Source organism: Lampetra fluviatilis, chromosome 24 (assembly GCF_964198595.1).
Source record: "Lampetra fluviatilis chromosome 24, kcLamFluv1.1, whole genome shotgun sequence".
In the NCBI taxonomy this organism is placed as follows: Eukaryota; Metazoa; Chordata; class Hyperoartia; order Petromyzontiformes; family Petromyzontidae; genus Lampetra; species Lampetra fluviatilis.
The window spans coordinates 11,931,971-11,955,359 of NC_136298.1; the positions used below are offsets into that span (position 1 = coordinate 11,931,971).

At 48.8% G+C, this 23,389-nt stretch overlaps 1 protein-coding gene across 1 annotated transcript; it reads left to right on the forward strand.

Annotated features, from left to right (window-relative positions):
- The first annotated feature begins 235 nt into the window (after positions 1-235).
- Positions 236-23,382, forward strand: LOC144941181 (protein Hook homolog 3-like). Its single transcript, XM_078867746.1, has 22 exons — positions 236-390; positions 4,183-4,268; positions 5,542-5,614; positions 6,221-6,271; positions 7,031-7,163; positions 7,987-8,054; positions 8,521-8,592; positions 9,394-9,477; positions 9,904-10,082; positions 10,415-10,555; positions 10,707-10,908; positions 12,741-12,851; positions 14,013-14,088; positions 15,065-15,122; positions 16,153-16,293; positions 16,937-17,024; positions 18,149-18,183; positions 20,108-20,181; positions 20,888-20,988; positions 21,428-21,520; positions 21,863-21,934; positions 22,715-23,382. Exons 1-22 carry the CDS (start codon positions 346-348, stop codon positions 22,916-22,918), a joined length of 2,187 nt encoding a protein of 728 aa, XP_078723872.1. The 5' UTR covers positions 236-345; the 3' UTR covers positions 22,919-23,382.
- The last annotated feature ends 7 nt before the right edge of the window (positions 23,383-23,389 follow it).

Below are 23,389 nucleotides of genomic sequence, written 5' to 3' on the forward strand. Positions count from 1 at the left end.
ACGCGTGCAGTGCGCCAACCACTGCACCACCGCTCGCCCCCCACCCCCCACGTACCTCCACCTGGCGCCGCGCGCACCTTGGCGCATGCGCAGTGCTGCGCTCTTGAGGAAGTTGCGTACAGGTGAACTAACCTACGCGCAGGTGAGTCCCTCCTCCTCCTCACCACCACCATCACCTTCCTCCCCCCGTGTGCGCCAGGTGCGGAACGATCGAGTCGGTGGCCCCTGGATCGCCGTGTCTCTCACCTCGCCTCCCTCGCCTCGCTCACCTCACCTCACCACGGCTCCTGCTCCAGCCCGAGTCCCAGCGGAGTGCGAGGAGGAGGAGGAGGCACCGCGCCACTCATGGAGGCCGCCAACCCGGAGCTGTGCTGCAGCCTCCTCGTCTGGGTGAGAGGCGCAGCTCCAACACCTGCCGCTCGGCCTCATCGTCACCTCCACAATCTCCTCATTCTCACGCTCATCGCCAACCTCTTCATCATCATTCCCCGCCTCGGACTTCTCTCATCTCGCTCACCCTCCAGCTCATCGTTTTTCATCCTCACCCTCTTCACCCTCATGTGGTCCTCATCAGTGTCCATCTTCACCCTCACTTGGACCTCATCAGTCGTCATCTTCACCCTCACATGGACCTCATCAGTCTCCCTCACCCCCTTGCCATTCATCGTCATTCTGCTCCCTCAAACTCATGTCCGTCCTTGTCTTTGTAATTCACCACAACCGCGTCACCGCCCGTGGTCTCTCCACTGCGGGACGAAGGGGGCCTCAATCCCCGCGCCGCGTGGGTCGTCACTGGCCATACTTCACCACGCTGGTCCAGTGTGGGGTTGGTGATGGCGGGGAGCATAGGAAGTGCAGCACAACGACAGACGGCGCTGCACCACTCCTCCTCTGCTGCTGCTGCTGATGATGATGATGCTCGTGGTGGTGGTTGGTGGTCGCCCATCTGACGAGACGGCGGTGCCCATCGCTGGCGATTAGGGCCATGCTCGTGTGGACGGGGAACCGATTAGAACTCGCTGACATTCGCCAATCTACTGCTGGATGATGAGGACACCCCCTCCTCCCTAGGTCTTGCGCGGGTTCGCGGACGACGCAGTCGGTGTTCGACCATACTTCACCACGCCGGTCGTTGGGGCGTACCCCGCACGGAGGGGCCTCGGCTCGAGGGCGCTCGGGGGAAATTCATTCTTGTCGTGATGGGGGGGGGGTACCCACACTTTACCCCACCACACGCGACCTGCCGACAAACTAACCCGCGTGTGTTGTTCCCGGTTCTCGGAATGTAAAAACAACAACATCGGGTTTGTCCGTCATGAGACGGGCATGATTGCCCTTCGCGGCAGAGCGGGCGGGGATGGCGCTGAGCCCTGCGTGCTCTGTCTCCCCCCAACCCCGGGGCCTCCTCAGTCGCAACTTGTAGAGCACCTTGCCGCATCGCTACGACGGTGTCTGTCTTGGCCACCACCGCCTCTTGTCACCGTTCGTCTTTGCTGCTGACGCTGCCACTTGCTGCTGCTGCTGCCGATGGCAAATGGTGGTGATGTTACATTCCCACAGGGGTAAACAAAAAAAGCGCTTGTTCCTTTCGTGGAGGGACAGACATGTGAAGGAGATGCATTGCCTGCTTGTTTATTTTGTTGCGTGTATTCTTCACAACGACGGGAATTATTATCGTGTGTTTCATATTCAATTTGGTTCACTTAATTTGGAATATTTTAAGTTCTGAGGACTAATAAATATCACGTTAACGCCCACGAGATGAACTTCTCTTTAGAAGGGAGCATTAGAAAATGCGGTGCTTCTAGGCGTAAATCAGAGGCGTTTAGAGGAATCTCAGAAGTAGTTCTGGGGTATCATCTTTAAGAGAACTTTCTTTGGCTCCGGGTGTTGACTGCCTTCTAATGAGGGTTGCAAATAAAAAGTATTCCACAGGCACAGACCATAATCAAGGAATTCGACAACAAAAATAGTGTGGGAGCTAGAGTGCTTTCCCTACACACAAGTCCACATACATGCATCGACATTGGCTTTCTCTTATGGCTTGCGCAGCTTTACACACATCTGCCAATCAATGAAGGTCCTTAATTAGTAGGGGCTCTGACTGGGGTCTGTGCAGCGGAGAGGTAGGTCCTAGGAAATCCTTTACTACATCTGTTGTTGTCACGTTCTGACTAGCCCCTACTGGACATCTGTACAAAAGAGCGTTATAGCTATTCGGATTCCTCCTAGAGTATAAATACATATTCTGGTTCTGATCTCTGCTGCTGTAGCAAGAATAAAGTGGATATGGGACCACCCCTGCCTGAAGCCACACTGGGGATTCCACACGGTTCTCAGCCAGCCTGTCAAGATGATGTCAAATAACCCTTACCCAGGCATTGCCACCGGCACATTCGAGGCCAATACATACGTAAATGCATATTGACGCAGTAATATGTACGTATGCATAATACAGTACTGCGTACACACACATACACGCATTAATCCCCTCTGCATACGAGGCAGCTTCGTTGCAATGCCACTGTCTACCCTTCTCCACTCGTTCCTCTTCTTCATCTACGTAGGGGCTCATGTCCATGAATGACATGAATCCTGTTTATTCATCAGATCATAAAATGCTGATTATCTGGATCTAACCCCGACCCAATTTAATCTATTCATTTTTATTCCATCTGTGATTCATTTTTCCTCTGAGTAACGTCACTGCTAATAACTCATCCTGCTTGAAGTCCGTTTTATTTTTAAGCAAGTTGAAGTCGGTCTTCTTTGCTTAAGGCAACGTTACTGGTGTATCTCCATCTTGACACCCTTTGAAATTGGTTATTAATGCCAAGATGGGAAATTGAACAAAGCAATTTTTTGTTACATTTTGTCAGATATTAAATGGAAAATCATCTTGGGAACGAATGTGCTAGTTTATAAATGCAAGCAATAAAACAATGAGTGTGACAGGTAGGTATGTATGATATTCTCAACACAATATACTCTTGCTGTCATCTTCTTGGTTCTTTCGGTAAAGTCACGTAGAAGGGAAATAATAAATTAATAAACATATAACATAATAAAATAATTCTCACGACGTTTCGGCCACAGCGCAAGCAGCCGTCCTCAGGTGAAGAACAGGGCTGTCGGAAAGACAGCGTCTGAATGAACACCACCAAGCTTGGCAGCGTATATTTAATCTGGGTTAGAGGAGGAGGGCGCCTTGAAAATGAATTTGCATATCAACACGAATTTAGTATATTTATGGAAAATGCAGATATGGGATTAGTCACTACTTGTGGAATGCGTAGGTTATGGGGGGGGGTCTCAAAGTACTCTTGCTGCTTTTAAACTATAGTGTGATGTCCCAAACCAGCTACATATTTTGCAGGTTCAACTATCGAGGCAGGGTGGTGTAGTGGTAACGAGGCAGGGTGGTGTAGTGGTAACGAGGCAGGGTGGTGTAGTGGTAACGAGGCAGGGTGTTGTAGTGGTAACGAGGCAGGGTGGTGTAGTGGTAACGAGGCAGGGTGGTGTAGTGGTAACGAGGCAGGATGGTGTAGTGGTAACATTTGTGCCTCACAGAAAGAGGGACCTGTGTTTGATTCCTGTTTCGGGTGCCTTTCTCTGTTGAGTTTGTATGTTCTCCCTCTGTTCTCCATGGGTTTCCTCCGGGTCCTGCAGATTCCTCCCATAGCTAAAAAAAGCCCCAGTTGTCGTGCTATTGGCCAAGCATCTCGATGCAAATAAAAAATTACTGGCAACGCACATGGCAGCAACGTCTCCCGCTGCTAAAAAAGAGTCTTGTGACTCGGGCTTTGCTGCATAAACGAGCGTAACTAGAAATAATCCGTGTATTTTATTTGGTATACATATGGCCCCGTTTATCCAGTTGCTTGGCTATTTTACAAGGGAGATCCGTGGGTGCGTGAGCACAGGAACGACACAAAAGACAGAGTAATAAAATCAATATGTTTATTAAAACGTTACAACAACAAAATGTCTTGAAGTTATCGTCTGGTACAAGAAAAGGGGATGTACTGGAGTAAGTCAACTGGTGGAATTATTGAGCTTGGGCTAGAGTTGGGAATCTTGCGATGAAATGTCATTTCGTGAATTTTTGTCATCCCGTTGAGTTGACGGCAACGTGTGGCATGCAAACTCGATCGTCGGCCAATACATTTTGTTTTGCCGCAGGTGACAACATTCACCGAGAACCAGCAATGTCTCACTGTCGAAAATCTCGCCGATGGAGTGGTTCTGTCCGACGTTCTCCAGAAAATGTAAGCTTCTCTGCTTGTGCCGCGTGTCGCTTTGCGAATTGCTTGACTGTGTGAGATTTGTTCAAAGTGGCTGAGTGGCCAGCCTGCGACCCACCAGACTTGACAAGCCACAGTGCCATTGTTGGCCATGCAACCCAAACTATCGACCCGACCGTACAGTAAACCACTGGAGTCTGCACTCGTTCAATGGAGGAGGAATAACAAAACTACATGAACTCTCTCCTGAAGCTCTCCCGTGGCCAGCAGACCTCAACATTGGCATTTAGCGCCTGAACATATTGACATATGTAGGGGGGAAATGAATTGGTCTACTCGGATTACTAAAGTGTGCTAAGTGCTTTGCAAACCACCATTTCATGGGCTGTGCACCGCACGTAGTAATACTTTTCAAATCAAAAGTCTCTCTGTTGTGTGAATGGGATCATTTGTTTTACGTGGCATGTGTGCATGGATTATCATCGTCGGCCACGGTCCATCCCCTGTTTGGATGAAGGCCTACTAAAGTTACTGCCATCTCGAGCGAACCTGCATGAAAGAGGCATAATTAATTACAGATCTAGTCCATTGACTTTAGGAAAGTGGCAAACTGACAACACATTTAGCTTGGCATGCCTTTTTGCTAAATTATGTTTGCCAATCACAAAATAACAGACGCAATTGAAATGGTAACCGCAGTCATTACACATCCTCCATTCAGTGATAGGGAATCCCCCCCCCACTCCAAAACGACCTTGAGCTAAAGTGAGGACGTTAAATTCACCAGCTTTCCCCAAACACAACGATCCCATCGCGTGGCTCGTTATTATTCAGAATATAGGAGTGTCACTCTGGCATGAAGGCTTCCTCAAATTGCCTCTGCCAGATTTCTCGATTGGCAAGAAGGAATCGACAGTACCGTATCTGAAACAATTTGAGAACGAGAGAGAGAGAGTTGGAAATTTAAATGATGTTCCTTGCTTTGAAGACTCTTCACATTGACTACTCTCTCTGCTCGATGTATCCTGCACCCCACACCTCCGGACGGATTCGGAATGCCGCTGTCAGACTTGTCACCCCGCTCCTGTACACGTGTCCACGTCTCGCCAATCCTCCGTTTCCTCCCACTGGCTTCCGATGAAATCTGGAACTCAGTCGGGGAGAGAAAGTCGGAGACTGGCATCTGCTGCTTCTGCGGCGCCCGAAAGCAGCATGCACTATGATGCATGTGTGTTTGTGAACGTGCAGCAAGAGTGGAGTTCATTATTAATGAGCTGCGATGCCTGTGATTCCACAGAGACCCCGGGTGGTTTGACGCCGCCTGGGTCACACGCGTACGGAAGGACGTTGGGGACAGCTGGCGGCTAAAGGTGTGGAGACGTCGGACTGCGTAGCCGAAGGACATGAACATAAAATTAGTTATTTGTGATTCTTTTTGTCTTGCTCACGCCACTGCTAACAGAAGGGCCTCCACTGGATGGAGCTCGAGAGAGAGCCCTTCTAGTGGGTGTTTTAGGCCTACTCTTCCATGCAGGCCAGACGTCGTGGAAGCGTTTGGAGTTACCCACACTGTATTCCGTCACATGCGATCTGCCGACTGACTGACTGCGCGTGTGCCCATGTAATGTTCACCATTGCACAAAAGAGATGAACGTGCAGTTTGAGTTTAAAACGTTATTAAATCACAAGTTATAGTTTCAAGGTAATGCTCAGTTGAGAAAGCGTACTCCAGACATTCTTGTTCAAGCCAATGTTCGGTTGCAATGGGCAAATCAGTCATGAGGCATATTGCCCCCTTTATATGGGAAAATGAACGTCACTTAACTTTTATTAAGAACATAAAAGACATGCATGAAGTTGCAACACTATTTGTAGTTTGCATATGATGTATCACGCCTATACATTGTGTTATGTATGCATATATAGTGGTATTGCTACACTAGACTGTACTAATGCGTTTTATATTGAATCCCTAGGTCAGCAACCTGAAAAAAGTTCTGCAAGGCATTCAGGACTATTACAGCGAGGTGAGGCAATGAGGGCCGAAGAATAAAGACAGACACACACATCCATCGTAAAAACACGGGATTGAACTCTCAGTTTGTGGAACTTCACTGGAAAAAAGTCTTTATCTGACAACCTTGGAATACCCGATACTTACTGACATGCCACCCTCCTCACTTCAATTTAGTTTCACGAATGCATACAACTGGACAGCCGCAGAATTGTGTGTGTGTGTACGTACGTGTGTGTACGTGTGTGTGTACGTTTGAGTGGCTGTGTGTTTTGGGAGGAGCGTGGCGCTGTGGTTAGCGCGCTGCTCTACGAACCCGGCTACCCGCATTCAATTCACGACCAATAAGTGGCGAATATTTAAACTGAGCCTTCCTTAGGTCGACTCCGCCTTAAATTAATACCTGGAAAGGTGTGGAGTGCGCATCAGCACTGGTAAGACAAAGGCGGTCGGGCACATTGCTGGCCACCCACTGTCTCGTGCGCCGTGCCGACCATCATAGGTACTACTCACTAACATCACTGGCCCCAACAGTCTGTCAAAGACTAAACGGGAGGTTTCTGTGTCTGCGCGTGTGTGTGTGCGCGCGTGTGTGTGTGCGCGCGTGTGTGTGTGCGCGCGCGTGTGTGTGCGCGCGTGTGTGTGTGTGTGTGTGTGTGTGCGCGCGCGTGTGTGTGTGTGCGCGCGCGTGTGTGTGTGTGTGTGCGCGCGCGCGTGTGTGTGTGTGTGTGTGTGCGCGCGCGTGTGTGTGTGTGTGTGTGTGTGCGCGCAGGTGCTCGGCGTGCAGGTGTCTCCGGCGTGCGTGCCAGACGTGGCGGCGGTGGGGGAGCATGCCGACCACGCGGAGATGGGCAGGCTCCTGCAGCTGGTGCTGGGCTGCGCCATCAACTGCGAGAACAAGCAAGGTGCTTTGCGCTCGCGCACGGTCTGAGTGACCGTCGGGTTAACCAGCCACCCGTGGTTGATCATTGTGGCTGGTCCGTCAATAGGGCAAGTTCCCTAATAGCAACACATCTCCAACACGTCTGGCTCGTTCTTATTGGATCATCTTTCATGGAGTTTCGTCCCCCCCGCCCCCCGTTACGGGTGGACTCGTAGAGCTCGTGAAAGCTTAGTATGGAAATGTGAATGGGGACAACAGTGCAGTGGCTGAATAGTTAATATGGAGGCTGCAAAGCAGCAGCTCCTGTCTGGATTGTTGAATCAAATCCTCAACTGATGCATTACTTGGTGACGCCGAGTTGGCAGTGGTGCGTAATTAAAAAATAACGAACACATTCGTCAATAACACTGCGGCCTTAAAAGGAAAAATATACAATGGGTGACATTTCAAGCAATGGCCCTTCTCTTGCCCAAAAGTCACCTATTATGAATCTTTACAGTTAAGGCCACAGTGTGACTGACAATGGGCTACTGGGAACTCTTAGCCTCCTAGGTTGTGTGTATGTGTGTGGAGAGTGGTGGTGCAGTGGTTAGCGCCTGCGCTACGAACATGGCGACCCGAGTTCGATTCCCGCTCGTAGCCAACATGGGTCATGAATATCTGAACCAGTCCTGGGCCTCCCCTATGGTCCACTCAATCTTAAATGAGTACCTGGTGCGGTGTGTAAACATCAGCACTGAGGAGACAAAAGCAGCCGGGCGGGCGGGCGTGGGTGCCAGCCACACCACTCCCTCATAAGTGTGCCATCCCAGCCTTCATCGGTAATCTTTATCTTTTGTTTACAGAGCACATTGAAAACATCATGCAGCTGGAAGAGTCGGTTCAGCACGTGGTGATGGCTGCGATACAAGAGGTGAGCGCTTGGTTAACGGGGAGATGATGCGATCACCGTGGACGCGGCAGCTCCATAGCGAATGCGTGTGCCGATCGTTTCGCCACCCGTTTGTGGCAACTTGCAGCAGAAGCAATGCCCTGTATGGTGCAGTATTAAACACACGCTTAAAAAATACATATAATTTTCAACCCTTTGTCTATCCACTACTTGATGAAGGCCCCACCGGCCCCCCGCCCCCACGCCCCCACATGCTGTGCATGTCATGGGAGTTGTTTGATCAGACTTCACGCCGCCCGGTGCGGGTTGCGAACATGGGGGGCAACGCCGTCTGCGTCCCACTACGTAGCGTCACAGCAGTCTATATAGCACCTGTGCTGTACATGGTGGTGGGCCGTGCAAGTGTTATTCAAGTAATGTGAAGTAAGATGAAGTGTGGTTATGATGACCGTGGTAGTGTTGAAGTGAGCGTGCTGTGTTTCAACAGCTGTTGAGTCGAGAAGGAATGGGGCCGTCGGTTTCAATGTCTGCTGCGGATCTGGAAGCCCTGGAGAACGAGGTATGGCGTGAGTGAGCGAGCGAGTGAGCGTAGTGAACCACTGCTTTGACTTTGTTGCCCAAGCGGCTGTTATCCAAACCATACACTGGCTAAAGGTGAAGTCGTGAAATTTCTTGGTCATGCTTCTGCTAGCAGAAGGGTCTTCGGTAGAGGGAGCACTAATGGAGCCCTAGTTATAGGTATTTTGGCCTACTCTTCCCGCTGGTCAGACGTCTTGGAACGAGGTGAGTAGTAGCTGCACTTGAATCCCTCCACATGCGATCTGGTGATCGCCTCACTGCGGCGAACCCATTCCTACTGCTGGGTGGCCAGAGCATCGAATGGAATAAAAAAAAAACTCGCACAGTCGTTTCAACTGCCGTGCCAAGAGATTGAATTATAACAGACCTCTGGATTGCAAGTCCGGTGTGCTAATCGTTACATCACTGCAGCATTCTGCTACTTCACATGCAATGCTGAATCGTGACAGGCTGAGATACGCATCATTGTAATCTCATGAACGTTGCATCCATAAGCTTTATTTTCATTATCGTAGGAATTGTCAGTGTTATTAATTCTTACGCTTGTGATTAACTTTTCTGCCACAGTTTTATTTATGGAATTAAGTATCTAATAATTCAAACCTCAAGACTGCCTTTTAAAACGCCACTAAACAAACCTTGACAAATTAAATTGTCAGTTTAAACGTGTTACATTATTCGTCAAGTTCCATTTCTTTATTTTTTTGCCGGGTGCTGCTGAAATATGAGCGGTTGACTGGAGATGCTGCGCTTCCCCCGTTCTCTGCGCATGACCTCGCAGCTGAAAAGGTCAATGGACGCTCTGCAGGAGACGGAAGCGGAGAAGGCGGAGATCACGCAACGCTGCCACGTGCTCGATCAGCAGGTTTGAATGAAGAAATATAACAAATTCTCCGGGCGCACGCCGGCCCTTGATAACAAGTGTTCAAGCTCATGTCTCCGCATGCGGGCACTGGTAGCACACACCTGGAAATCCACGAGCGGACATTAAACGTCAAGTAACGTAAACGCGAAAAAGAGTGGGCCACGTGTGCCGTTCTTGCTGTCCACGGTTTGTTCAGGTTGAAGCGTACTCACAAATTTACTTCGGTGTTTTAAAATCGCCAAGCAGCATAGCCCTGCATGCTCTGAAATTACTGAGACGACTCACGTCTGTGAAAACGGTGGCACCTTCGTGAGATTAGCCTTGTGCTGCGAGAACTGCGCCAATTTCCGCACGAACGTGCCGACGACTTTATTCGCTCTGCGACAACGCTCTCCAGTTTAAAATCTCGGGCCGTCCCCTTCGCAGGCGTCCGCTCTGCTGGAGGAACGCAACGCCCTGCTGGCCGAGAACGAGGCGCTGGTTGAACGGCTGCACATGCTGGAGGCCGGGGAGGACTGCGTCGACGGGGGCCCGGGCAGCTCCAGCCGACGGGGCCTCCTCCACGTGCAGGCCCAGCTGGAGGAGCTGCGAGAGGAGAACTTCCGGTGCGTTTGCCGTCCGGAGTGCCTCGTGTGCGTGTTTGGACGCGCAGCCTGGCGTGTCTCCCATACTATCGTTTCCCACGTTACAACCGAGCTGTGGCGAGTAAAAGCTTGGCACGGTTCAGGAGGCGCCAGAGGGTTTTGTCCCGCTGCAGAACCCGAGCTGCGTGTCGCCGACTATCACATGCGTCCAACGTGTGACGTCTGCGGCACACGTGTGTAGTGGCTGACTTGAGGATATGGTTAATGCCATTAATGGTGAATGCAAAAGGAAACCTACTTTAGCGACCCAGGTGTTCCACCAGCTCTTAATTGACAACCCTCCCGCGTTTCAGGCTCGAGGCTGCCAAGGACGAGTGTCGCATACAGAACGAGCAGCTGCACAGGGAGCTGCTGGACGCGCAGGAGAAGAACGTGGAGATGTCCTCGCTGGTGGAGGAAACGCAGATACTCAAGGACGAGATGGACATCCTGAGGTGCGCAGCACCAACGGAAATCGTTCACACCGCTCGCGTATACAAATTTGCACCAGAAACTATCTTAAAATTACAGCTCCACGCCTGGTTCTGCCATCTCTCACCCCTCGCTCGTCCTCGCTCTCTCTCTCTCTATCTCCGCACGTGACAGGCACTCGTCCAGCCGTGTGGCGCAGCTCGAGGGCACAGTGGAGTCTTACAGGCGCCGCCTGGAGGAGCTGGGGGAGCTGAGGCGCCAGGTGCGACTGCTGGAGGAGAGGAACGAGGTGTCGCTGACGCGCGCGATAGGCCTGGAGGAAGAGCTGCGTCGGGCCAACGCGACGCGTGCCCAGCTCGAAATCTCGCGCACACAGGTGAGCCGTCCCCTGGGTCGTCACTCGCTCATCCTCGCGTCATCATCGTCCGTTAACGTCCTCCTCCTCCTCTTCTGCAAGTCCTCAACTGTCCTCCATGCATCTTCTTGGTTCTTTCGGTAAAGTCACGTAGAAGGGAAGTAATAAAATAATAAAAATTAAACATAATAAAATAATTCTCACGACGTTTCGGCCACAACGCAAGCAGCCGTCCTCACCTCACCTGATGACGGCTGCTTGCGTTGTGGCCGAAACGTTGTGAGAATTATTTTATTATGTTTTATTTTTATTATTTTATTACTTCCCTTCTACGTGACTTTACCGAAAGAACCAAGAAGATGAATCCCTGCAGTCACGAAAGCTTTAAATCGAAATGTCCTCCATACAGCTAATGCCTCTGACGGCTGATTGTTTTTAATCATGGTCCATCGAAGCAGATATCACAGAACTACTTGTGATGTCCATCCAAGTGTTTGGTAGAAGACGAGGAAAGAAGTCAATTGTCGTTCCTCAAGTTCACCAGCGTTTGTGCTTCCAGCGTGTCACATTACGAGACCAAGAATCTGAATCACTCGCGCAGAAAGTACAACCCTGTGGTAGAGAATTGGCTGTGGAAGTTTATATCACAGCACTACCTCCGAGATCCCTTAATATTATCTTTGGTTCACACAGCAGAGGTAACCTTTGCGCTGCCACTGACAGTAATAATTGTAACATGGCAATGAAACACATATGTTCAATTATCAGGGTTGGAATTTAGCCAAATTAAATGAAAACATTAATTTGATGCGATTGTTGTGGTGGGATTGGTGGCCGGTGCTGAAACCAATCAACTCGCTACACGTGAGATACCCGGTTTAATCACAGGGTAGCTGCCTGGATTTAAACCCCGGAGACTCATCAGTGGCAACCCGGCGCCCTGACCTCTGAGCCACCGGGTCACCTCTGGTTACCAGATTGTCAAACAACGCCACCATTCGACGATCGTCTCTGGGCTACGTTCACCATCGACCCCACGTTTTAGTCTCCTGCTGTTGTACAGTTTCTATAGCCGCATCATCGCTCATAATGCTTCGGAGACTACGAACATGAAACGAAATTATCGATGATGAGGCGCTGTGACTGATGATGCAGCCAGCACAGCGCTCCATCATTCGCTGTTTTGTTTTATGGTTTGAGTCGTCTCGAGAGGACCCCGCAGAATCAGACCTTTACAGAAATGCGGCGATTGCACCTGAAGGTCTTTTCAAAGTGGCAGAATGACTCGCGCGGGTATCGATGCCCTTGCTGTAGCATGGAACCGACGCCCTGGAGATTATGGGTTGGGATTTGGGCAGCTTTTTGTGATTGCATCAAATTTGAAAGCGTATCGAGTCCACTGGTCTCTGCTTGGTCACCAATAACCAATAACTGCACAAAAAAATCCTAAAGTTTGGTTTTTCATTTTTTCGATTTAAAGCTTTCGTGACTGCAGGGATTCATCATATTTCCCTTCTACGTGACTTTACCGAAAGAACCAAGAAGATTTGGTTTTTCACTTAGAGCCATGATAACTAAATTGTTTTGTGACCACATCTGTGGGGGGAGGTTGTTCCCTGCAATATGTGGTAAATATCTGATTATTTCACAATATTTATAGCACTTATTGCCCTATGCAAGAACATAAATACGTGTTGGTTTTTGTTCATTGGAAAAAAATACATTTGCATTGCATCGTTGTACCAAGCGTGCTCGTATTGTAGCATGGCATGGTCTCTATGCGGCTTGCTCACAACTCCATGCTGCCGGCCTGCGGTCGCTACGACCCCTGACCCCTGACTCCCGCCCCCTAGGCCATGGAGCTCCAGTCTCAGCTGCAGATTGCGGTGAGGCGCGTTGACCAAGCGGAGCTGGAGCTGAAGAGCCTGAGTGAGAAGCATGACGCCCTGCTGCAGGAGAAGGGGGTAAGGCCCCCTCCCCCGCACTCTGCTGTGAAGGCCCTGGGCAGACACGGTCGCAACGCCTGTTGAAGGCCTTTGATATAAAAGGATGCAAAAATGTTCGTCCGATTCCTGCTGATATTGCCTTAGTTTGTATGTATGTATGTTGAACTTATTTTGCACCGTACTTGGCCAACCGTGCTAATTGGAGGTGCAGGGGAAGGACAACAAACTAAACACGTAAAGCAGCTTAAAAAAATAAGTTTTAAATCTAGATTTAAAAGTGCATAGCTCCTTTGGCTCCCTAATATCGGAATGAAGAGCATTCCAGACGGCCGCAGAAGCGCATCCGAAAGCGCGCGATACAGTGACCATCTTTCAAGTGAATTGTTGACGTCTCTATTTTGTGTTGGATCCACATAGTACCAGAAGATGCCATTGCACCTCTGCTCAGAGGGTCGACACTTGTTCATGGCAAACGGTGGCAGCACCGTTTCACACTGGCCATCCAAATGTAGGAGGTCTGACCAGGAAGTTAAATGAGTTAATTATATTTTGTCCGTAATTATTTTGGCAGGGTGGTTGTGGCTATGCACGTGGCTTTTAGAGGCAGCGACAGTTGCTGGATCGCACAAATGTTGTGAAACTCCAATCCCGTGGGCGTCAGTGTCATGCCCTGACTTGCCAGGAGAAGGCAGTACAGCAAGTGGACTAATCACCATCTGTTTCCATCTGTACGGGGATATTGTTGCCCTCTCGCACACGTGCGTTTTCTCCGGGTGCTGCGGTTTCCTCCCACTCATAAAATAAACACTCGTCATTAATCGACTGAAAACATATTTAAATAAAAAACAAATTGCAGGACCCTCCTGAAAAAGAGTCATTGGACTCTATTCATTTTTAATGCGAGTCCCAATCAAAGCAGTCTCCTTCCACATCGACACATCGCTGACAGCGACCGCGCGGCCTCCGCCATCTCGCCGCATTTGCTCTAACGATGTTGACGTCTTCAAAAACGTGTGATCCTTTAAGAGGCAAGTTTGCGGAGATGCAGCGAGAGCGAGACGGAAGGAACCGCTCGGCACGCGGGCCTCGTCCGGAAGGTCACGTGTGGATCACGAGTGGCCGTGAGGGGGAGGGGAGCCCGCGCGTGCTCATTGCTTTTTGTTATTCCGCTCTGGGCAGCGCCTCGTACTGGAGCGGGATGCTCTACGGGAGGAAAACGACGAGCTGCACTGCTCGCAGCTGAACTCGCAGGCCGGTGAGTGGCGTGGAACTCTCGTTAGAACGGGACAGTATCCCATTTCCTGGAAATAACGGCCAAAATAATATGTTCAAACTGTGTGTCGGTGTAAAGTTGCCTGTTTTTAGCCTTACCCGGGCCTCTCCTGTGAGCTCCGCCAACCTTGGTGGCACTCGCAGGGCGTTTGGACGGAAAGGGCTTGACACGCGGTCCCCTGGGGTTAAACCCCCGAGTGGAGGGTTGGTTCCCAAATGCCTACAAACAAATATTTCGGAACGGCAAGCCATCAGGAGACCGGGAGAGTTTTGTTAGCAAACCTCCACTCCAGGGCGGCTGATGATGATGTTACATTTATGGTAATAGGGAGAACAAAACATTTTAATGAAATGGAACAAATTAAAATACAATTGAGACGAAAAATTATTGTAAGAATGAAACGACATGGCATTCATTCTTGAATAAATATGATGCCCAAATTATGTCAATTAATAAAATCTCTGTGGGAGTGAATCATGTTAAGCTTACGGCACAGCCACCGTAATTATCTTTTCAACTTGCCTGTGGAGAAACAACCGTCTCTCTCTGTGCTCTGATTAAACATCTTGAAGATTAAGTACATGTACAGCCCTTGGTAAATCCACTGCTGAATGAGCGATTCACCACACGGTGTGGGTCATGGGAGTTGCTTGACCTTACTTGAAAGGCTATGTACGGGTCGCCACTGAAATCGCTTCATGGGCCTTACCAAAAATAAACCGACTTCGCCACGCTGTTAGTGTGGGTTTGTGAAGTAGGTGAGCATAGATGTGGGAGCATAGGAGTATGGCACAACAATGGATTTTGCTGCGCTGCCCTTTGCTGCCCACCACTTAGCTCCGCAGCCTGTAGCACTTCTTACGCATGGCGGTTGCCCATCCAAGCACTGTCCAGGTGCAAACTCTGCTTAGCTTTCCAGATGTAACGTGTTTACTGCAACTTTTTTTGTCTTTCTCAGCCAGTTCCATGGGTCCTGGGGACAGTCTCGCTGGGGAAATCCTGCCACTCGATGTCCAGTGAGTTTGATTGATTGCCTCTCATGTCACATGTCCTCTATTTTCCTTTCTACGCTGTTTAATAATAAAATATCCTCGCTGCAGTTTGTCGGTGAGAGACCTTCTCAGCCAAGCTTTGATGAGTTCCGTGTCGTTTGGAGCAGTGTCCGACATTCCGCTCCACTTGCCCAGGAGCTTCTTGAGGAACCGTTAAAGTTTCACATTTATTTTGGTTAACCAAAGTGAGAGCTCAAGATAGTCCACGACAGTGCAATTTGCAAGAGTGACCTGGGTCGCCAAAATGACAAAGGCGAATCCAGCAGAAATCGGAAACAAAAACAAAAAGCGCATCACTGCTAACGAGCGTGGGCGTTGATGGTCTATGCAGTTGACCAGCGCAGAGCGCACATAATTAAATTGCACCGCAGACGAGAGTGCCTTTTTAATTGTTGCCCAAGCCTGGGCCCTTGCAGAGTTATAGGTGAAAGCTTGCGACGTAACTCGAGTCAACAAAAGCAAAACAACAACAACAACGTGCATTTGTAATGCGTCCCATCATGTAACAAAAGTCTCTGCAAAAGGGAGGGGAGAGAAATGATGCAACGATGGGGGATCCGAAGGCACGAGGTTGAAGAAAGAGGTTTTGAGGGAGAGGCTTATAAGCAGAGGGAGGGAACCAGGAGGAGTTGCCTGGTAGGAGGGAGTTCCACGAGATGGGGGTGCAGTTTTAACTTGTTCATTGTTACCGCGTGTGCTGTCTGAAGGGAGATCCCGAGGAAAAATGTTTTGCTCTTTGCCCTGCTGCCCATACAAGTTCTAGAGTGTAACGAGTAGCCAATGTAGAGGGCACAGCCACCACCACGGAGGTGGCGGCTGGGCCCGTGCGCGGGCGCTCGATGGATTGTTGTGTTTATAAGATCTCTTGGGGAGGCCTTCACCCAGCAGTGGACGCTGATGATGATTATGATGAGCAATGAAAAAGTAGTGCACGTACTCTCTCTCTCACTCTCTTGCTCTCAGCCTCTCATCCAATCGCTTGCCTCACGCGCAGGGAGCAGGTGGCAGGGCTGCAGAGCGAGAAGCGTGCGTTGACGCGCCGGCTGGAGGAGCTGGAGAGGAAGCAGGCGGACGCGCTGAGCGCCCTCGCCACCGACTCTGCGTGCCGGCACGCCCAGCTGGAGGCCGACAACAGGTGGGGGTCCGCCACGGGGCTCCGCGCCAGGGGTGGGGAAAAAGCCTACGGCCCCCGGGTCAGAAAGGGCCCATGAGTCAGATGCGGCCCCGTGACGTCGTCTCGTACGGCCCGTCGACGCGTGAGGCCCACCGCTTCTAAACGGCCCTCAAAACGATAATTATCCGTCACTGCAAGCATCTTGGCGGCACTAATCGGGTACTGGAGGGGGGATATTTTTAACCTGGCAGAGATTTGGTAGATGTCAAAATGCGAATCGTGGTGGCGTACGTGAGGGCTTAGAGGTTGGGAAATCGTGTGGCCTCATTGATCATTTAACCATCTGATGTCATCTCAATCTACTGAGGTGAGTCAGACGCAAGAGGGTGGACCTTTTCGACCTGGCAACAAGGCTGTGTTTTCCGATTTTAGCTCTTGCAGCAACAGGAGAAACCGAAGTGTGCGTATTTATTTGAAAGTCCTATTCGACCCTCGAAAAAAATAAAAAGGCTTCCCCACCACTGCTCTACACGCATAGCTAAATACGCGCGTCCGCATAGCTAGATGCGTGCGCTTGACTGTGTGCAGTCCTGCATGGCTGCGTGTGCGGCGCCCGGCCGGATGGTTTTCCTGAGCCCGTGCGCTTACGGCGTGCTTGGTACAGGCTTCAAGGGGAACAGGTGAGCGCGTTGCAGGCGCGTGTGGAAGAGCTCCAGTCGTCGCTGGCAGAGCAGGTGGAACGCGCCGACAACGTGAGCCTCTTGGACTTTGCAACATTGCGCCCTCTTCGCTACTTATTCACCCGCACAGCAGACTCGCAGAGGTCACTCGCTAATATCGGGATGTTGGTTATCTATAGAGCTCTTCATGCTCTGCGGCCACACTGTAAGTCACTCATTTGCTCAGCCTCTCACTAAATAACTACATCATCCATCTACTTGCTTTTATCAATGCCAACATCCAGAATAAACAAACACGTCATACGAGACCCAAACATCGCTCCTCCTGGCTTTGACATTCCTCCTCGAAGACACCAATGGTGTAACCATCAACCACACCGGAACATCACCAGGCCGATGCGCACGTCCCCTTCATAAATTGAAAACTGAAGACAAGCCACAGTAGTGCGATTGTGGCCATGCAACCCAAACTATGAGCCATGATAGTTTACCACCGTAGTCAGCGCTCCTTCAGCAGAGGAGGAAGAGAAAGACTCCTCCACGCACACTCTCGTGAAGCTCCTCGTTACGGCTAGCAGACATTGACATTGGCATTGAGCTCCTCGACACGTTGCCATCGTGTACGTGAGAGTAGAATCGCCCAGCCACACGTGGGAGTTGACGATGTTTAACGTTGTACGCGCGGTGTGGTGCCCACACAATGACAACACATGCAGTGAAAACGTTATGCTCCAATCGCTGTTAACCGCAACCAACAAAGGTCTAGGCCATTTTCATATGAACGTAAGTTTACGTGCATCTTGTTTTGCAAAAACATTCAAACATCATACGAACTATATATTTATAATAAAAATAAAACATAATAAAATAATTCTCGCGACGTTTCGGCCACAACGCAAGCAGCCGTCTTCAGGTGGAGAACAGGTCTGTCGAGAAGGCAGAGTCTGAATGGCACGCCCCAGGCTTGGAGCGACTATTTATGCTGGGATGGAGGGGCGAAGTGCGTCTTGACAAAATCATTTGCATATCAAGAGGAATTTAGCATATTTATGGGAAATGCAGATATGCGATTAGTACTACTTGTGAAATACGGAAATGCAGATATGCGATTAGTGGTGCCACTTACAAGCTGTTGAAACTGAACAGTTGTGTTAAATACAATCTGCACGTCTCACCTGCCTGATTGTTTCCCTTAGGCCACTGCTCTCAACAAGAAACTGGACCATCAACTGTGAGTTTGAATTTACACGGTGCACTTATATATTATACCAGTACAAGAGTGGCTTTGCTTAAACCAATGCTGGTGAACTGCCAGGTGTTGATATGCAAGCTATACAATACAGAACGCAACGTAATAATTTTGGTCGTTGTAGAGAATGTAACAAAATAAGCCATCCTTCACTTATCCCTCTCTCTCGACACAAACATTGTAAGTAGTTTTTTTGAGACATCCCATCGGCCACACACCAATACTGCTGAAAACAGTAGATAACAGTCGGTGAATGCATAGCCTCATCCATTGTGTAAGTATAGGCCTAGGCTTCTTCATATAATTTAACTGAGATTGCATTTCGATTTAAAGCTTTCGTGACTGCAGGGATTCATATTCTTGGTTCTGTCGGTAAAGTCGCGTAGAAGGGAAATAATAAAATAATAAAAATAAAACAATAAAATTAATCACGACGTTTCGATTGCAACACAAGCAATCATCATCAGGTGTGAAAACCACAGGAATTTGCTGAAAAATTTATTGTTTTATTTTTATTATTTTATTATTTCCCTTCTACGTGACTTTACCGAAAGAACCAAGAATATGAGATTGCATGTCCAGAGCCATCTACAAATGTTATGTTTGTGTGCTTACTCTCGTACACACGACCGGATGCTGAAGTATGAACTAATTGGGACATTTTGTTAACGTGACAAACCTCACTAATTGGCCTCGTCAGATGGAGGTAAGTTTACGACACATTTACATTTTCTCGACCTAATCCCCCAAAAATGCTTATGAACATGTACATCTTGCCTGAATACTGCAAGACCCTTGCCACACTTGTACGGTGGACGCTAGTCCAGCGATCACCGCTGCTGGAGTCACTCAGCGCAGATCCACAATACACGCGATGGGGTGCGATGCCCTCGTTGGTTGTAAGTTTGTGTTCTAGCTTGTGGACAAGTTAATATTGACATTAAAGAAGCCCCATCCTGTTAAGCCCAGTTTAAATATTGTCACGGCTCTTTGAGTGAAGCCAAAATGAGCTGCATTGGCTCTTGGTGAGTAAAACAGCGACTGCCCCTGCCACGTGTACCAGCTGTGGGAGTCTTTGTCATTGATACAGCACACATCCGCTATGAGCAGTGGTGTATTGGAAAAAAGAGCTCTGAATGTGCTTCCAATCTCGGCACATCGGTAGGTTGTAACACCCAAAGGAGGCCTACAATAGCCAGCTTCTGTAGAACATTCCCAAAGCACTCTGGTCTTGTAAGCGATGCAATCATTTGAAGCTGTTGATTTTTTTCTGGAATCTTAAGCCTAAATTGCAATTTTTGAACCAAAACAAATTAGAGACATAATTTTGACTGGTAAGGAAAGGATGATGGCCGATGGACGAGAAGGGTGACAGAATGAGAGCCAACGGGGAGCTCTGGACAGTGAGTGATGACTGCTCATATAGTCATGAAATCACCTTGTTTGCATAAGAGGGTTTGATTGTGGCATTACTGGGTCATGGGATGGAGAGGCCTCAATCAAGCAGTAGAAGGACCATGTCTGATGATGGTGACCCATCATTATTCCTCTTTCAAATTTGCTTCACAAATTGTGGTTATGTGGACTAAACGATGATAATTCGGAAATGTTTTTAAAAGACTTATCTGGGTCTTATAGGTCAAGGCCATTGTAGGTGAACTTTAATATTAATAAATACCAAACCACCACTGGAAATATATTATCTTGGCCCCATGGGGCACAATAAGTCAATAATTGCAAACCTTTTACAAGTGCACTGGTAAAAAACAAATATTTGGTCAAATCTACTTCATGTGATTTTTTCATCACACATTACGACTGAATATTTGCAATCGTGACAAATGCCCTCGATTTAAAACGACCCTGTGGTTTCCTTGTGCCCCTTCCCGCCCGTTGCTCTGTGTAGGGAGACATTGCAGGAGTCTAGGCGCAAGGAGCCGCAAGAGGAGCAGCCCCAGCAGCCACCGGTCCCTAAAACCTGTACGCCGCTCAGCCCACCGGGGCACCCTATTATGGGCTGAAATAAAAAACAAAACTCCCTTTTGCACTCTACACAGAACGACCTGGGTCCAGTGCAGTTTGGAGTGGTCTTGCAAATGAGGCCTACAAGATCCCTCCACTTCTTTGGCAAGGGTAGACGGTTGTCTGCCAGGGCAGTACAAGCAACCCAAATTAAAAATGTCAGATTTGCTTTAATATGACACTAATTTAATCAACGTTAATAGTGGTGCGCTGAACCAATCTGACCTTATATACACGGCACTGCATGTGTCGTCTCTCGTTACGCCAGTGGCAATGCTGGGGTGACGCAGATCACACAGGATCGTGACACGGGTGACAACCCCTCGTCCTCTCCACTATTATGACATCACCATAATATCATTAAACTCGCAACCGCAAGTGTCGGTGCTTCTAGTGGTCTCAAGATGATGGGGCATTGGTCTCATGAGCTTGCCTTGTTATTTTGGATTGGGGCTACTTAGAGCACTAGAGTCTGGTACTAACACGGTGCTAGAGTCCGTTTCGTCACTGGGATCTCAGCGGTACCGGCTTCATTATTTTGGTCTTTCGGCTGCCAAGCCACACCTCCACGTGCGTTTGTTATTTACCGTTGGTAATCAAGCAACTGCGGTGGGTCGCGGCTCTTTGGCACGGTGGTGGTGATTGGCATCGTTGTGTGCTTCAGCTGAGCGTGAAGAGGAGTTGGAGTCGTTGCTGCGAAAGAAGACCGAGGACATGCGCTCCATGGAGGAGCGCTACAAGAGATACCTGGAGAAGGCCAAGCTGGTGAGTGCCTCCAGCATGACGCTTCGCCAGAAGCCACCTTACACAGTTGCGCTATGTACACGTTTCAAGGTTTATTTTGCGTAACCAGGGCGAGAACTCAAGAGTATTATTCGCAAGACTGCATTGGGTCACCAAAATTACTCGAGCAAAAACTAATTAAAGTACTGCAATGAAGCAAATATAAATCAGAGCAAAAACAACTGTCCCATGAGAAAGACAAACGATTGCACAAACACAATTTAATCAACGTTAATTAATTCCGTGCAGATAAAGTTGGCTGAGGCAGATTAGTGTCAGACTGATCGTATGACAATTACAGTTGCTCTACTCGCCTCCCCCCCCCCTTATCCAAGAGGCAGCGGAGCCATGCCCAATGCCTGCCTGTGCGCGTGTATGTGCTGTAAGGACCTGTGTATCTGTTCGTGTGCGTGTGCATCAGGTGATCCGCACCATGGATCCCAAGCAGAGCCCAGAAATGGCAGCGCTCCGAGGGCAGCTACTTGAGCGCGAGCGGCAGTTGAACCAACTGCAGGTGAGAGCACGGCCGCCCAATTGTCTTATCAGCTATTTTATAAGTCAAAATAAAAGAAAAAAAAGTTCATTTCTTACCCCCTTATGTTTCAAGCAACACAAAACTCACTTGGGCCTTTGTGTATTATGCAAAAAAAAATAACTTCCTGAAAGAATGCATTATGGTCTTCTTGTCTAAGGTCTCACCATCACGAGTTATTCCTGTGGTTGCCATGCCCTCGTTGGCCTGCAATAAAAGTCAAGGGAATTACATTCGAGTCTTCTTTCACAATATCGCTTACATGCCAATTCTAGTTTAAATGTCAGCAGGATCTGATGACCTTTTGGCCTTTTGACTTTTCAGAAGGAAAATGAGCAGATTCTGGCTCAAAAGCAGGAGGAGGAAAAGCTGATGACGACTGCTTGGTACAGCATGGTGAGTCTCCCGCTGTCTCGTCCCTGTTGTTCGCTTGATCCCTCGCGAGTATATTGGACGTGTTTAAAATAGCTCCCAAATCAAACGCTTCATTCGCGACGGATTGATCCGAGACACCGCGCGAAATAACTGTGGAACTTTGGAGTTTGGTTTGTTCCACAGATGACGATCCCGTTTAGCGAGTTGCCTGGCTGTTTTACACCGGATATTAGCAGTTTCGCGAGCATAGAAGCAACCGCAAAAACAAGACAAAAACGTCGGTATTGCAGAGAACGAGTGCAGGGTCCTTAGTGATGACACAATGTTGCTCTGAAGAGTGTTGATAAATACATTTCAACTTGTAATATGCACAGTATTGCCCAAGATCTGTGGTCTATTAAGTTGATATCAAACAATGATGGTGATGTGATGATTTTGATTTTATTACAACAGTAATTTATAATTTGTAACAGTTTTTGTCTACTCACAACAAGGGAAGGATTAAAAGCGCAGGAAGGCAGCCAGAACCGGCGCCAAGCTCTGTGATCCGATATTGGAATGTTTGGCCAACTCCATTAATGAGTGTTTATACATGTGGGAGAAAACACACACATCTGAAGGCGTGAATAAAAAAAATACCCTAGCAAGCCAGGTGATGGCGTGTTCAATGCCCCACGCGTGGTTTGTGTGACCCACCAACCCTCCCGTCGAAAGTTCCGGTTTACAGGCATGTTGCAGCAGCGCCCAGCTGCTGGTAATGATTGTTGATCTGATGTGATGTGGGGTTTTTTCTGGTGACAGGGCATGGGGCTGCAGCGTCAGTCTGTGCAGGAGAGGCTGGCCGCCATGGGCGGTACGGAGTGCTCCTTCCTGTCGCGCCAGCGCAGTGTGTCACGTCGCACACCACAGAGCTTCCTGGCTAACCCGGCCACCCCGCTACGCAACCCAGCAATGTCGCTGCGCAACACCGCACCAACAGAGAGCAACTTGTCCTCCAGGTTCTGATTCCAAGTTTCTTGAGGTTTTTGTCAGGTGAACTAAACATCTTGCGAACGTGTGATGTAAACTGGACCCCGATTGGTGCACGTTGGAATATAAGAGGGTAAAGCTGCATCTCTGCAATTGTTCGCTCACAACACTGAGAGTGAAAGGGTCTTTTCTGGAGGGAAGCTCTAGAAGAGCCACTTGAAGAGATGGTATGTTTGCCCACTCTTTCACACGTTGGATTAATTATAATGGAGCCAAAATACAATTTTAGCAATAATACATTTTTAGAAAAATTCAAGCAACATCATCATGGTTGTTAACCTATAAATCTATTTCGGAAATAACTATGTTTGATCAGTTGCCACTATTCATTCATTATTAAAGAAAGCAATTATCTAAAACATTGTAATTATTTTCCCAAATTTATTTTGAAAAGCTTCCAATTCCTTGACTTGTTGGTAAATATTGTGATGAACTTTTTAGTTGTGA

Bases quoted from the DNA above. Each gene is read 5' to 3' on its own strand.
- LOC144941181 (XM_078867746.1), top strand. From the start codon at position 346: ATGGAGGCCGCCAACCCGGAGCTGTGCTGCAGCCTCCTCGTCTGG. The intron at 7,164-7,986 runs GTGCTTTGCGCT...TTTTGTTTACAG, and splicing joins CAACTGCGAGAACAAGCAAG to AGCACATTGAAAACATCATG. The intron at 21,521-21,862 runs GTGAGAGCACGG...TTGACTTTTCAG, and splicing joins GGCAGTTGAACCAACTGCAG to AAGGAAAATGAGCAGATTCT.